The 12,927-nt window shown below is 36.5% G+C and overlaps 1 protein-coding gene across 9 annotated transcripts in view; it reads left to right on the top strand.

Moving 5' to 3' along the window:
* The window catches only part of TEX11 (testis expressed 11), a 35,250-nt gene that overhangs the window by 11,892 nt on the left and 10,431 nt on the right, over positions 1-12,927 (top strand). For all 9 annotated transcript variants that reach the window (XR_005823917.1, XR_005823916.1, XM_040572040.1 and 6 more), the window contains 13 exons: positions 626-704; positions 1,423-1,574; positions 2,264-2,349; positions 4,487-4,624; positions 5,348-5,450; positions 6,590-6,714; positions 7,032-7,117; positions 7,752-7,805; positions 8,434-8,474; positions 9,779-9,865; positions 10,981-11,051; positions 11,624-11,740; positions 12,552-12,624. Coding sequence is in view for 7 of the 9 variants with exons in the window: in XM_040572040.1 (XP_040427974.1) it covers positions 626-704; positions 1,423-1,574; positions 2,264-2,349; positions 4,487-4,624; positions 5,348-5,450; positions 6,590-6,714; positions 7,032-7,117; positions 7,752-7,805; positions 8,434-8,474; positions 9,779-9,865; positions 10,981-11,051; positions 11,624-11,740; positions 12,552-12,624 (1,212 nt within the window). In the remaining 2 variants the exon portion in view is untranslated. The remainder of the gene's footprint in view (positions 1-625; positions 705-1,422; positions 1,575-2,263; positions 2,350-4,486; positions 4,625-5,347; positions 5,451-6,589; positions 6,715-7,031; positions 7,118-7,751; positions 7,806-8,433; positions 8,475-9,778; positions 9,866-10,980; positions 11,052-11,623; positions 11,741-12,551; positions 12,625-12,927) is intronic.

Here is a 12,927-nt window from a genome sequence, read left to right as displayed (position 1 = left end):
GCAGCTGCCGTAGAAGTGCTTTCTTTAACAACTGTTACAGTCACGTTACATTACTAGTGTGTTCATTCTCTTATCTCATACAAGCTATGAATGTATAAATCTTGTTATTAAACCATCCGGCACAGTTTGGCAATTTTTAAACTTTATCTGAGTGTTCTAAAACTGATACCTACTTATCAGCACCAGTAAATTCAATGTTTTCCTGTCTGTCTAAGACTGGTGATGCTAAAAACCATTAGGCTTAAGTAGTTTCCATTGCACTGCCATGCCACCACACAGCCTGAGTTCTGTCCTCATCTTAAGTGGTTCCTTCTAGATAAGGATGAAGCATTTTGATGGAAAACAGCTTGAGGCAAACATTTGTGCTACTAACGCCTATTCTGTTCCTGTTTAGAGAGACAGAAGGCTAGAATTCCAGGGCTGTCAGTCTGTTGCATTTCTGTAGTATTACATTAACTACGAGACAGAGAAAGGAAAGTCAAAGCACAATGGAGATGTCTTATTCTTCCTTGGTTTTAGAACTATATATATATTTTTTTTTTCCAAAGAAGCTGTAAGACCATATAATAAGTAGTTAAGTATGTAAGTTGATTGGATAATCTCAATGTCATTGTGTTCTGTCTAGCTGTTGCAGAATTCATGCACCATGAGTTGTCTTTAGACTTTTGTTTGAATGCTGCTAAACTGCTGCTGGAGAATGGAAGGTATGAAATCATCATCAAGTGGAGCGAACACAATATTTGGGCTTTGTAGCTATTCTTCTGTAAGCAAAGAACACCTATTATGCAGTGACACTTTATTTTAAATAAAAACTGACAGAGGTAGGTAAACATTTTTGAGAGGCAGCCTGTCTTTGCTGTCTCAAGGTGATACAGATTATTACAGTGGCAGAACAGGCTGTGAAATAATGTCAAGTGGCAATTTGCAATACCAAGCAAATACTTCAGAATGATTGAGATTGTCCCTGTGCAATTTTAATATTTATCCTGGGTCTGGAATTATCTGACTGAAATTTTGCTTCCATATTAACAAATACTCAGAATTAAAGCTTCTGGATCCCAGAATCATTCTTGTGAAAATCAGTATGAGGATGAACGAACTGCAAAATAGAGGCATGAAATTTAACACTGTTGAATGCTCCATCATGATTACCTCCATTTACACGTCTGTCTTGCAGTAATTTCATGCTCTCATTGTGAGGGGTAAGCTGTTTTGTGAATACTGTGTAACAAGCGTGCAAATAGGAAGTACCTACAGAATAGATGAACTGCAGTAAATTCATACCTTGACTCACTCTGTAAATGTGATTGTGTGCCAGTAGTATTAATGAGAAACATGCTGTATAGTGTGAATGTTACTCTTCAGAATGGAAAATTAACAGCTCTTCTGTGCAGCTTCTTAAAATTCCATCTGTGTGAACAGGGAATCAGTTGGGTTTGATTTTCTGAACTCTGTTGCTGAACGATTTGAATCTTCACCTGACCTTGGAAAAATAACCCTGCTCTACATTGAGTTCCTGTTGCAGAATAAGAGGGAGCTGCTTGCTAAGCAAAAGGTTGAAGAAATTATTATAGGTCTGTATCCATCTTTTGCTGTCATTTGCTGAAAGCTGGTTTTAGCTGGCTAGTCTTGAATTCTGATTTTCATTTTTAAAATATATTCTCATCTTTCTTTTTGTTTATGTCTGTTTTCTGTTTCTATTGCACAGCAGCTCTTGGCTTCCATAATGAATGACAGTTGTGATAGAGCTCAGGGTTAAATTCACATGCTAAAACAGCTCCTACTTTTCAGTTTAGTCTGTATGATTGATGTATGTGGGATCATAAAATATTTACTAGGAGTTCTATGTAACGTTAATACTTGGTCTATCCAGCCCAATGCGTTTTTGTTTGTCAGTATTAAAACGGGTTGCACATCCTTGTTTGAGCAGCTGACTTACAGGTTCTTTTTCAGGTCTTCTACACCTGTAGCATTTTTTGACTGTCAGATCTGCTGGAAATCAGATTGTGTTTTATGTAGCATCTAGCTAGGTGCAAAAGCCATGCTGTCATCATTAAAGCATGATGATATTTATTCCCTTGCTCACTACATTTTTTCTTTTCAGAAGCAGTATATGGAACACTGGGTCCTGGCCGAAGCTATTGCCATGTTACTGTTTCTTGTTGTAGGCTGTGGGACAGTCTTTCTTAGGTAGTTCTTAGGTACTTCTCTCAGTGTGGTTCTTAAAGTTCTTATAAAGTGATGATTTGCATTATCTTTTCAGGTCATTATACTGGAAAACAGCTGTTGTCTGAAACCTTGAACCGGCTGCACATCATCTTGTGGGACACAGCTGCCAAACATTATGAGGTTTGGGATCAAGTAGTGTTGTTGTTATTTGTGTCAGTGAAAATGAAGATCTGATTTTCCTGACCTCTTTGGTATGTCTATTTTTGGTTAGAGCATAAATTGTTAGTAAGATGCCTATTCCAGTTGGAACTAATTTTACTTTCATCCCAATAGGTGCTCTTTTCCGCTATAATATCAGACTTCAGGTAGTCTCATCTCAAAGTTTGTACATGGGAACATGGGCCCTTCATTCTGGTTTTGCCCTGGGAAGGGTGCAAAAAAATTTAAAATATTCTTTACATTGAGATGTTCATTTTGTTTTGCTAAAACAAAAACTGTGCTAATGACACAGCTTGCTTCCTCCTCATTTTAAAATAAATTCCTCCCCTTTATTACTGAATTCTTTACTTCTTACCAATCTGAATTCACTTTTCTTATGAGAATCCTGTATCTATGGCTTCTTCTAATATGTTCTGCTTTGTAATACCTGGGATGACCATTTTCCCCTCTGGAATTTCAAGGCAGCAAGTGAAGAGAAGTGTATAAAGATTCATGTTTTCTATTTCTTGCCATGACTGAATCTTGTGGGCTCCTCTGTGATGATACCCTTCTGTCAGCCAAATAATGTCCTGGCAGTGAATTTTTTGCCTGTGCCAACAGAACTGATAGTGTCTTCGTTTCTGGCATCAAAGGACCAGAGGATATTGTTTCAGCTGCCTTCTCATTGTCTGTCTTCATTGCAGGCTGTCATATCAGTGATGTTTGGCACTGGTCTGAGCACCAAATGGTGCCAGATTTCATGACTTTGTTTGGCTTCATTTTCTGCTACCCATTTTTACGGTGCAAAGAGGCTTTTCCTACTACTCTCCCTTTTTCATCCCAAGGAATCCTGCAAGAGGAAACTGCACTTTATTACCAGATTCTGAGGTGCAAAGTCACTTATTAGTCCTCTCACTTATTAATGTTTTGTCATGACCATATTACCAGCTGTACTGACTGTTTCCAAATTTTGTGTCACTGGGCTGCTGCCTCCGTTCTTATTGTTAGCACCAAAGTCCTGTTTTTTTCCATTGGTGACAGATTCCTCAGTTTGTCAGGCTTGGAAGGTGGGAGTATGTGCAAGGTAAGATGATGCCATTGTTTGCTTGATGACCCTTTTTGGATCCTACTTGGATTAGGAGTTCTGATAGCACAGGCTGTTCTTGTCTTGAAAGACAATTTTACAGGGATGTTCTGGTTCAAGTCACCAGTGCAGGGACTTAAAAAAGTACACGTGACTCAAAGTATATTCTTCCTGAGGAACAGTCTTTCCCTCCCTGTATGGTTCTAGAGACCTAATGCTGGATGGTGGCAGTTAGACTGATTGTCCATACTGATATCATCACCCTGGAACCTGCGAAAGCTGTTTGTCACTCATAACAACATTTTGGTCCCAGTAGACACAGAATTCTTCTTTATCCAGATAATCCTTCACTAGCGGTCTCTGCAGATTCAGTGAAGTTGTGACAAGACAGGACTTGTGACAGATACATAAAAGCTTGCTATGAAAAAAGGTTGTATTTGAAAGCCTCTTTGTCTGCTGGACATAAGCTCTTTAATAGCTTGATTTCATGTGTCTGTTTTCTTCCAGAATCTAGAATTTGTTTTCTCTTACCTAGTTTACTGCTTTTCTTCCACCAGTGGGGATAGGCTGGCTCACTTATAGAAAGAATAATGCACCTCAGCGTTGGGCTCGTTGGCCCTAGTACAGTTTTCACAGTCTACCCTGTCCAAATTGGAACCGTAGTTGGGAGTACACTCTTCAGCCTAGTATCAAGAAGTTCATGTGTCTAAATGACATAAAAACATTTGTCTTTTTCTCTTACTTTCTGACTTTCTCTTTCCCTCTCTCTTCATGATACAAAGTTTGTTTTTTTTTTAAATAATATTGTACTTAGTCATATAATTGTCCTTTCTGGATCAGACCAATGACCCATCTAGTCTCCTAATGAATATGCCTGCATTGTGGGACCAGTGATTGCTCTTCTGAGGGAAAGATTACACTAGAATATACTTGACTATCTAAATCTTTCATTTCCTATGATTTGTTTTAGGAAAACATAGGCCACTTAATCACCTTTTTTTTTTTTTTTTTTTTTTTTTTTTTTTAATTTCCTAGGCAAAAAGCTATTCTGAAGCTCTTCACTGGTACAACTATTCTGTCAGCTTCTACACACCTGGGCAAATAGATCAGAATTTGGCTAAGTTGCAGAGGAACATGGCTTCTTGCTATCTTCATCTGAAAGAAGTTGACAAGGTACGTTTATGTATTTATTTATTTGCATTGCTTTTATATGTGTAGTTATATCATTTGGACTTAATTAACAATTTTGTTACTGTACCTCTTTCTCTCTTTCTCTTTGAGAGAGGGAAATGTCTTTGCATGTCTTTCATGATCTGGCAGAGATACGTTGTTCATCTTCTTAGCTGCTTTGGGAGCCCCTTCTAATCACCTGTCATTCTAAACAGTCCACAAGTTGTGTAACCATGCCTCAGTATATCAGGTTTCTTCTCAGATTAGGGGCCATTCTCTCTTCAAAACAGATGAGCCTCAGCATGAAAAATGTTTGACAGGTGACCCTAGAACTTTCGACAACAGTGTGTTAGCCGTCACCTCTGCAGAGAACTGCACCTGCTTTACCTGTTTAGGTCTTTTGTTTTGGGGATGTTAAACTTCATAGTTCAAAGTGGCAGAAGGGAGTTGATTTTTTCAGCGTCTTGCTTTCTAATTCTGTGGCTCTAGTTCTGAGGAATCAGGAATTCTAGTCACTGTCAGCTCATGGTGCCATCTTATGCTCTGATCACTTTATTTTTCTTTCAGGGGAAGTTGTTGCCAAACCAATTTTGGTCAGTAATTGTATAAGTATCTCTAATGTAGCCATTAAAATTTGGCGTATCTTTTTAGCTCTCTCCTATTGCAACCTACATGACTGATTACAAGATGTCATTACTGAATTCCTACAATCTTTTCTGTGTATAGGCTAAAGAAGCAGTTAAAGAAGCAGAGAGGTGTGATCCAAACAGCATCTTTACCCAATTCAGTGTCTATAAGATTGCAGTGATGGAAGATGATACTGATAAAGGTAGAACTTGAAAGATAAAAGGGTCAACTACAAAGATCAGGAGTGTCAAGTGTCTTAGAAAATACTGAGCAGACCTGGACTGTTTGTTTTGGGAAAGGCACAATAGAGGGAAGATAGGAGAAGGATCTATAAAATAATTAAAACTGTCAGGCTGCAGATCTAAAGCTGTCAGAGGGGGATGCTTTAGCACATGACATGTAATATGTGGAGTCCGTTGCCACATCTGGATACTGTTTGGCTGGAGCCTCTGGCTTGGAATTCTGTAATCTTCTCGTGGATAGAAGCTAGAGCAGCATCCTGAGATTAGAATCACTGTATTATACTATTCCTAATATTCTTTTAAAAGCATATGCAGTTGCAAAAATGCTACTGAGCTAGATGAACCTTAATTGAACCAATATTACCACTCTTGATTTTTCTGGTCAAGCAGAACCTAAAGTTACGAGAAAATATATGAATTACTGAGATGACCTACAGAATGACATATCTCTATAGACTTTTTATTCTTTCTAATGAGTTCTGCCATTTCATGTTTTAATGAGAATCCTGGCTCAAATAATGAAAATTGAGAAATATAGTCTATAGTTAATTAGAATACAGAGTAACATGCAGAGCTTATTTTCCAATGAGTCCTGTACCAATTAATTATTCTGTATACATCTTTTTAATGGCAGCCTGATTTGTTCACATAATACAGAGTGGTAACCACAGCACAGTGGGAGCATAAAAGCAGCAGCACCCTTAACATAAGCCAAGATGTGGGAGCTTGGAATCATGCCCAGACAATATATTAAGAGAGAGTCTTCCGTGACAAGCAGATATTTAGCAGAACAAAATTAAGGATGTGAGATAGTTTCATTTGTGTGGCATCCTTGTTTCCTTAGATTGGTAGCTTGGAATGCTTTTTTGGCACCTCTCTAGGAAGAAATGTGTAATTGTGGAGAAGTGGTGGAATGGTCAGGTTTTCTTGTCTTGTTTTTTAATATTAAAAAAAATAAAAATATAGCCTTTAGTAAGTTGTGTCTAAAGCCTTACTAAAACAGTAGAACTTTCCACCTTCCATTTTTTTTTCTACTAAAAAACAAATCAAACAAACAAACAAAACCCCAACAACTAATTTTTCTGTATGCATATTTCAGCTGTGGAGGCAGTTATTGAAATGGGGAAGCTAGCAGAAAAGTCATCTCAATGTGAAGACAAGCCGACAGTGGATGAAAATACAGGCACTAACCTCCTGAGTTTAGCTGCCCAAATTGCTTTAGAGGTAGAAGAGATAGCATTGTCTTTATTTTGCTTTATTGATATAAATAGAACAGCTGTAAACTCTGTAACGTTATCTACTTTTAGTACTTCTATGTATTTCATAAATTTCTGAGTATTTCCTGCTTGTGTAACCAAGGTCTCACTATATGTTTTCAAATGCATTGCGTAAAGCAAAGTAAAAATTGGTTTCACATATGAAGAAACTATTTTTTTTTTCCAGGAAAATTAGTGATTCTGAATTACAAATATTGATAACTAGAAATGACATTGCATATTGCTAGTGCGGTTTATACAAAACATGTTTTAATTTCTTTTCAGAATGAACAACAAGTTGTGGCTATCAAAGCTTTGGAGTATTTATCTGAACACTCACGAGATTGCCGACAAGTATTTGCAGCTCTAAAGTGAGGATTCAAGCTATTTACAAGGATAGAGAACTCTGATTTCTCTTTCAAACGTAATTTGTTTTGTTGAGGAAAGTGGAAAATAGAGTAGATGAACGATTAGTTAGCAGTCTTTTTGGTACTGCATATGTACCTCAGTCCTGAACTCGTAGTAGCTGCAGATATTCCAAGTCTTTTCCAAGCTGATATTAGTAGCTCTGAATTTTATGATGACATTGTGTTTGAACAAATGACCAACAGCAACTCTGATGAGATTGCAGCAATATGTCCAGTGAAAATACAAGTTCATTTGTATCCTCTGATGAAGTAGTATCTTCTTGTTGAAATACTCTATCACTTTTATAAAAACAAATATTATGAGAAAGATCTATTCCTTCCAATTTTTGCTTAAAACTTTTATGAAAGTATGTTTATTTACTTACTATTACCTGATTTAACAACATAGTATACAAAATAAAGCTTTAGGAAGGGAAATACTACAATCTTATTCTCAGGTTGACACTGAATTCTGTGAGTTACATGGACTGGTGGTGTAAAGAAGAAAGTGGGATCCTTTCTGAAACCTGAGGTCAAAGTACACTGTTGGAAAAAGTTATCTTGTTCTTCATTGTTTGTTTTTTTTTCTCATATTCAGATGCTTGGTTCGTCTCGTGTTGTCAAAGGTCGTAGCAGAAAATGAAGAGAAAAGGTGAGTACATTTGAAAAACCGTATTCCACAGTGGATATCTTACACAATTAGTGTAACATATACAGGGCTTATTTTCTTACAGAGTAATCGAGATTAGTTTTTATGCTAGTTAAAAGTTCGCACAGATGACTTCCCAACTCGAGCTAATGATGTCACATAAGAACATCTACTTGTATAACCTTTCCTTTAGATATTTTGTTTTTGCGTTCCAATTTTATTAATGCCTAAGACAGTCAGTTATTGTTTGATGGAGAATGTGAGCTAAGCAGCCTCTTTGACTTTGACACTGGGATAAGATATCTTTCAGACCTTCAAGAAAACAACGTAGTGTCAGTGAGATTAGAAGTCTAACCTGCAGCTCCTAACTGCAACCTAATAGCTGAGAAAACCTCCCGCTACACTCACACAGTGACCTTCACTACTGTAGATCAATAAAACTTTTTGCAGGCCTTCAGCACTCCTTTTGCATCTTCAGATACTAGAAGTTTGTAATGCCTGAGACATTTGTCAGAGGAAGAATGATTATAGCCATATTTATGAAGCTGTTGTATTCCAACATCAATAATGTGTTCTTTTATAACAAAAGTAATGAAACCTTTTCTAAAACTTGTTTTTTCCTCCATTCTAGAGATAAAGATATCAAGTCAATGCTGACTTATTTGACCTTAGGTATGTTTCTGTTTTGTTTACATTTTCTGTAGTTCTTCCATTTCTGAACATTTAATGATATAATTAGGTTCATACTGTCCACATGTTCAGAATTCTTAGTTCAGTCTAGGTTCTCAACTTACCAATTCATTGAAAGTTAGGGGTCACGTTAACACTGGAGATTCAGCAGTGCTGTGAAGTTGGATCTCAGAGCTACAAGTTTTTGCTATGGAGAGCTTGTCGGGTAGTGCAGGAAGAACTGTTTCCAATAGAGCCTTTTCTTGGCAGCTTCTCTGAGACAAAGGACTCTTTCTTCTAGGCAGTTTTGCTGTAGGAAAGAGAATTTAGTGCTTCGTAAGGCCACGCGTGCAAGCAACAGATATTTGGGTACAAGCCACAGCCCCTGTGGCCTCAGATGACTGTCTCATACTCTGACTGCATTGGCAGGGACAAAGTTAGTATCTTTAGTAGCAGAGCTACCACAAAAGGAAGAAGTTTGGTTTTGTACCCTGAATTAGCAGCATGACTTTCTGTTGGCATTAATTAAATGCCAATGATGGTCTTTGCTGTTCTAGCTGTTTAAAAGGAAGGATTTTTAAAACTAAGTTAGTGCTTTTTTATTTCTTATTTATTTGTTTGTTTGTTTGTTTTGTCCTGGACAGTTAAGAAAACTGCAAGGACCAATAGCAATTTGTTGAATGACAGGAGATGCTTGTCAAAATTGATTGCCACTTTTAAGTTTTGCCATCCTTTGAAGTAGAATTGTCTTATTTGCATTGTAAGAGGTACAGTGGTTTTACAGAGTACTTCTTTTTTTCCATCAAAATAAATACTTTTTTCACTAAATCTTTTTTACCCCTTTCCTCCTATCTTGGAAAAGAAAATCAATGAAATTGTAGAACTTTTTCTATACTAGTCATTCTTAACTGCAACTCAGAGAAGAGAATGAAGAACAGAAGAAAAAAAAAAGGTTCCTTAAAGAAAGGCCTTAAACAACAGCTATTAAATTTAATCCCCACCCAACGTTTTGTACAAATTAAGTAAAACTCCTCTGCATTAGGCTTCAGTGTCAATAAACTGTGAAGAGGCAATACCTATTGGCAGCCTTATATATCTTACCTTAAATGCTGTTTAAGGCACATTTTGATGCTTTTTTATAAGCTTTTCTGGTCAAGCATATTAGATTTAAGTTGTGAAAATAACTCTTCATTGGGAATTACAAGGGAATTTTGGAAACTGATATTTGTAATGTAGTTATTAGACTTGGAAATGTTTTTATTCTGCTCAGAAAATGTAACATATTTTGAACAACACATTTTCTGCAGCTCACAGGAAACTTGCTGAGTCTTTCACAGAAGAGAATTTGGCAAGGGACATAAGGACCTTTGAAGCCCACTGGTTTAGAAAAGTTGGTAGGTTGCATTCTTAAGATCTAAACTGAATCATCTCCACCTTCACTTAGCCAGACCTTAAGGAAGAAAGAAGGGTTTGAAGATGCAGTATTACAGAACTGGTCACCTTTGGCAGTATCTGCCTTAGTGTTTAAGTTTTGATGCATTTTTCTATCTTCTGAAACTATCTGGTATGTCTCCTATTAGAGACGGTATGTCTCTCCTGTTTAGCGGTCTTTGTTGAACTGTTTTGGTGAGGAAGTTAGTGTATTTGTTGTCTGTAAATAAAAATATGAGGGTAGGGTAAAGAATTGAAAAAAACTTTTTAGATTTTTGCTTCAGCCAGAGTATACAGGGAAGAAAATAGTTGAAATCAATAGCAGAAGACATCTGTCAAGACGAGCTTTTGCATACATTCTCTGTAACGTAGCAGTGCTCTAAAAGGGTAGCAAAGAAGGAAGAGAAACTGTAGAGGTCAAATCCAGTAACACGAGTTGAATGGAACTGACCTGTGGTGGCTGTGCTTTTTCCAAGGCAGCATTGTCATGCACTGAAGAAACAATTCACGCACTGCAAAAAAATGTCCTAGGCCATAAATTAATGTGAAAGTTAGAATCTGCAAAGTCACTGTAGAATCTAAACATGTAATTGGGTCGGATTCTCATACATAATTTTCAGTTGTCTTTAGGTGGCTACTGCTCAACCATTTACTAATCAGAGCTGTATGTTTAATTGTATGTTTAACTGACCCTACTGGGATAAAATGGAGAATGTTTCCAAAAAAAAAAAGTTTATATTTTTTTCTCCTTGTCTTGGGAATATTAGTCAACACTTTTATTCAGATTCTGTTCTTGTTTACTAACCAGAAAGTGCTTCTTCCAATTCATACTCTTGTGGGTAGGGTACATGTTAGAACAGATACTTTATTGTGATAAAATGATTAAAACAAGATTTGAAAGCATGAAAAAACTACGTTAACAAATCACTAATATCTCTTGCTATTAAATGAGGTGTTGATATTTTGATTAAGAAATTGAATTGCACAATGTGTACTGCTTATTACTAGAGATTAGATGGGCATAACCAATAACATGTTGAAGATTTTTATTCTAGTTTCCATTTTATGTCTTTGTTAGCTTGGAACTTAGCTGTACAGTTCAAGGACTGCCCTGAAAAGATGAGGGATTTTTTTGTACTGTCTTTCAAGGTATGTACTCTTGCTTGTAATATCTCTGATAGAGGAATATTGTCATCTGTCTAGTTCTGTTAGAAATTACATCCATGTATCAAGTATCTTGTTGGAGACATGCGTGTCCGCTCCAAAGATGGAGTGCTTCCGTCAGAAGGCAATTGGCTTGTAATAAAAAAAATATTAAGCATTATTTTCATACTTTGCATTCTGTTGCTTAAAAATATTGTAAGAAATTTAGACTTCAGTGAGAACTTTCTAAAACAAATAGGTTCTGATGTTTGGGTACTGTATCATTAATAGGAATATGTTACACAGAGAAATACTTGAGTCCTGATCTCCATTCAGAACTTCTACCAACAATGTACTTTTTGTATGTCTTTGTAGAGAAGGGGCTCCAACACTGATGTATTCTTTATATTTAAATAATCTTCTTGTGTAATTTTACAAACAGTATTGCAATATAAGTATATGCTATTCATGCCTGATTACTAGACAAATCGTAGAGGACACTTGGCAATCATCTGTTCAAGAGCAAATTGCTTTATATAGTCAGAATTCCCATTACTTCTTCCTATTTTTGATTTCAGTTGTCCCAGTTTTGTCCTTCTGACAAAGCTGTTCTAATTGCTCAGAAGACATGCCTGTTAATGGCAGCTGCGATTGATCTGGAATTGGGGAGACAACAAGTAACATCTTTTGAACAGGTAGGGCATTGTTGTTACCTGATTTGGTAGGTATTCATGAAGTGAACATTCAGTGCAGTGCTTTTTTCTTTTGATTTTGAAGTCTTCATTGTTTTACTCAGAGCAGGATATTAAAATGTAGGCCTGGGAACCTTCCATAATTAATTTGAATCAATACACCTAATGCTTTTCAGGCAATTGAAAATGCTGGATGTCTGTAAAGTAGTTTTGTTGACTTCAGTGGATCTGAGCAGATCTATATCAGCAGAGGGTCAGGACAGTGTCTTTTCTTAAAGGAATTTCAGTCTACTTCATTTATTATGTAAGGAGTCTGCTGCTAAACGTAGGTTTGTCAGGCAGATAATTACTGTGTCTTTAGGATTATGCCATCACTGAAAATAGTTACCAATGTGGTTATATGGTTATGATAAAGCTCACCTTTTTATTTTTTCATACATCCTTTCTGAGGGTTTGTTACTTACTGTGGTAAGAAGGAATTTGTTATGTGAGATTCAGTGGTTTCTCAGTCTCAATAACACTATTTTATGTTTGAGAGCTAAAATAAATTATGTCCCACAGGGACACATAAGGCCCTTTCTGGACTAATGGAACTTTCAGTATGAAGAGTCTTTGCCTGAAATGTGGAGGTCTTTGCAAAAGAGAGAGAGAAAAACAAAACAATAACTCACGTAGATGATGTATTAATTAGGCTGGTTCTGCATTTATTATATAATTAGATATGGAGAACTCTCTTCTGTTGTTAGTTGTGAATTGTACATTCCTTTTGCTTGTAAAATTATGACAAAAATTTATTCTAAAATTTGTGAATTAGATGGAGTTTTTGACTCAGGCCCTTCAACATCTCCAGGCATGCAAGGAGATATGGAAAGTTCTGAAATTAACAGGTAAGCTGCAAGGTGTGTCTATTCAGTACACATGGTGTAGTCACTGAATTCACTGAAAATACAGCACATTTGGAATTACTGTTTTAGCTGAGGAGTGTTGAAGCAAATATACGGCAATATGATATAAGAATTGACGACGTTTTTTTGTATGTCTTTGCTAGCTTTTTATTATATAGGTGCTGTGAAGTGGGGAATGATCTTTCAGGGTGAATTTGGTTGACTTTTCTGTCTTAACTGTTAAGAAACTCCATCTTTTTGCTCTAGACTACACTGGTGCCAGATTACCATGCTTTTTTTTTCTTT

This window comes from Cygnus olor, chromosome 13 (assembly GCF_009769625.2).
Source record: "Cygnus olor isolate bCygOlo1 chromosome 13, bCygOlo1.pri.v2, whole genome shotgun sequence".
Classification (NCBI taxonomy): Eukaryota; Metazoa; Chordata; class Aves; order Anseriformes; family Anatidae; genus Cygnus; species Cygnus olor.
The sequence above is the reverse complement of the archived record's forward strand: the minus strand, read 5'-3'. Positions and strand labels throughout refer to the sequence as shown.